At 35.3% G+C, this 3,047-nt stretch overlaps 1 protein-coding gene across 1 annotated transcript in view; it reads right to left on the bottom strand.

Annotated features, from left to right (window-relative positions):
- MROH9 (maestro heat-like repeat family member 9) overlaps window positions 1-2,812 on the bottom strand; it is a 100,101-nt gene extending 97,289 nt beyond the window's left edge. The window contains exon 1 of the mRNA XM_006887462.1: window positions 2,688-2,812. Coding sequence (XP_006887524.1) covers window positions 2,688-2,812 — 125 coding nt within the window. The remainder of the gene's footprint in view (window positions 1-2,687) is intronic.
- Window positions 2,813-3,047: the final 235 nt, after the last annotated feature.

Below are 3,047 nucleotides of genomic sequence, written 5' to 3'. Positions count from 1 at the left end.
AATTACTATTGGAAAATGCTTGTCATTCCTCTGTAGCATCTGGTCCCCACTGGACCCTCATCATTTCCTTCACCTGCTCCCCCCACCAACCAAACTGTGCAGCTCTGCAACTGCATCCTGGCCCATCCTCACCGTTCTGACCCCAACCCTCACCTCCTTGTACCCCCAATATGTTTTTCCCAATAAAAAAAATATTTAAAAAAAAGAAAAAAAAAGAATTGATTGTGTTAGTTCATCAATTACAATAACTATCATAGACTACAAGCTAAGAAAAAGATAATAGTATTAAAAACTAAGGGAAAATTGAACATAATATGAAATGCCATATAAACTTCATTTTATGCCAGATATCATACCAAAAAAGTAGCAAAAATTTAACCAACTCTATAAAATCAATTTTAACAATAAAGTAAAAAATAAAATTTAAGGAGACTATAAAAGTATCATGGAAAACTTATAAAATATATTCCTCGCTAAAATCTTAGTAAGTAAACTAACAAAGAATGTGAGAAAGTTCTCATATAAGAAAATTCTGAAATACATGAGCATATGGAAAATACTGCTTTGCTTGTGTTTAAAGAAATATAAATTAAACCAAAATGAAGGTGTATTTTTAAACTACTAAAGCAGTAATGGAAAAATGTATATATATCTTCTAGGTGACTAGAGTTTGATGAAATGCTTACTAGTATATTTGTTCTAGAGAGAAATTGACAGTATTTATCCCACACTCGAAGCAGCTGTATCCCATTTGCATTATTTGGGTTCACAGGAAGCATATATAAAAGTTGGGTTAGGGATAGAAGAGATTTACAAGACAGGGAGGGCAGAATAAAAACTATGGCAGGGGGAAGACTTGGGCTGCAACAATTTCTAAGAAAGGTTTGACTTTTCTTAGACCTTTCTCTTGGAAATCTCTTAGGGCAAAGTATTCTCTTGGGGAATCTGTGTACTAGGCCGTTGGTGGGAGCATCCTGAAGGAAGCACGTGCTTGGTAAAAATGCTAGCGGATGAACAGTGGAAGAGCAGAGAACATCAACCCTTGTTCTTCCCATGAAGTAATGTTTTTACATGACTGTTGCACCATCCCAGTCAGTAGCATTACTCTTCAAAGACTATTTCAAAGAAATAGAAAAAGAAAAAACAAACAAACAAACAACCTGTATGTACAAATTGTATTGTTGTTATTGTTAATTGCCTTCGAGTTGAGCATGACTTATGGTGACACTATGAACAAAAGGTCTGAAGCCTTTTTATAACTGTCGATATTTATCAAAGTTCATAGAATTTCCAGAGGCATGTTGTTTAGGAAGTGGATGCCACTCTTGCTTCCAAACAAATTGTATTTACCATAGTATAAATTTAATATTAGCATGTTGTTGTCATTGTTAGGTCTCACTAAGCCGGTTCTGACTTAAAACAACCCTATGTAAGGGAATGTCCGTGGCCTAGCCCAGAGAGAATTGTACTGCTGACCAGAAGCTGTGGCACTAGCTGTTCTGAGGAAGAAAGATATATTCTCTTCTCCCATGTAATTTACAGCATCAGAAAACCAATGGAAAGTCCAGTCTTTTTTTCTTTTTTTTTTAGGAAAATAATTTAATTGTGTCTTTAACAAAAGTTTACAGAAAAGTTAGATTTTCATTCATTGCTGCACATTTTAACCCTTTCTCTGTTGCTTCCCCTCCCCCCCAGTTCACTTTGATTATTTCAATTATTCATTCATTGTTGTACTGTTACTTCCCTTTCCTCTCCCTCCAGTTCTCTTTGTAATTTACCTCTTATTCTGGACTGTTGTCTTACATATAATGCCTAATCATATATTCCTTTTAAACAGTCCTTTTCTTCATTTGTTCCAGTGAAATGTTCATTATCTATCAAATGTTCTGACTGACATCAATGAGTCTTTTGGATTATATAATAATAGAACAAAAACAGTGGTGGTACTGGGTCATCCTCACAGTCCCTGCTGTCTTGAGCCCACCCACTGTTGCACCCACCATGACAGTCTATCTCATTGATGGTCTTGCTGACTGTTTCCTTTACCAAACATGATGTCCTTCCCCAAGGAATAGCTCCTTCTGATAACATGCCCAAAATGTATGAGAGGATATTTAACCATCCTTGTGCCTAAGGAGCATTATGGTTATAATTCTTTGATATATGAAATATTCTCCACTGACAGTGCAATACAAAGGCATCAATTCTTCTGAGGTCTTCCTTATTCTTTGTCTAACTTCATGCATATGTGTGAAGCAATTGAAAATACCATGGCTTCAGTGAGGAATATTTTAGGCCTTGAAATGATATCCTTGCTCTTTAGCATTTTAAAGAGATCCTTTGAAGCAAATTTGCCAAGTACAATGAACTATCTGATCTCTTGTCTGTTGCTTGGTTTATAGTGTAGTTGAAAAAAAGAAAAAGTAAAAATGTAGACTTTTGCTGCCATTCAAATGAAAAACATAACCAAGAACTGAATACACAATCTGGCTATGACCCTGTCATCATTAAGTTATCTACATATCTAAACAATGAGGAAAATTGGAGAAGGAACATGAAAAGAAATGTTAGTTGCTGACTTTGGATTTGGAGTAATTGCTTGCTTTTCATTACTAGGATTCTTTTATCCATTACATTTTAAAGATATTCAATCTATGAAATAAGATATCATCCTTGTTTTTTCATACCTTGAGTTCATAGCCAGGATTATGGCTTGGTTACTTAACAGTCCTGCATACGTGTCCACTAGGCTGATAGCCACATAATTATGTAAGTGCTGAGGAAAGAAGAGAGTCAATGATTGCAGACCCATAAACTCACAGTATCATTTGCAATTCTTCCTTTTCCAGAGACTAAAGGTAACCAAATAGGGCAAGAAAATAAGCCTGAGTTAATAGAAGTGTTGAAAGCAGGCATATTGCTATTTAAACTCAGGATAGCATATTGGCTTAAATGGTGACTTTGTATAAACAGCTATTATTAGTATTTCCAGAAAGAATTCTAGAGACGGACTCCTTTCCAAAGGGTCTTTTTAAGAGTCACTTACC

This window comes from Elephantulus edwardii, unplaced genomic scaffold, assembly GCF_000299155.1.
Source record: "Elephantulus edwardii isolate Elephantulus edwardi_28Jun2011 unplaced genomic scaffold, EleEdw1.0 scaffold00057, whole genome shotgun sequence".
NCBI classification, from domain to species: Eukaryota; Metazoa; Chordata; class Mammalia; order Macroscelidea; family Macroscelididae; genus Elephantulus; species Elephantulus edwardii.
The sequence above is the reverse complement of the archived record's forward strand: the minus strand, read 5'-3'. Positions and strand labels throughout refer to the sequence as shown.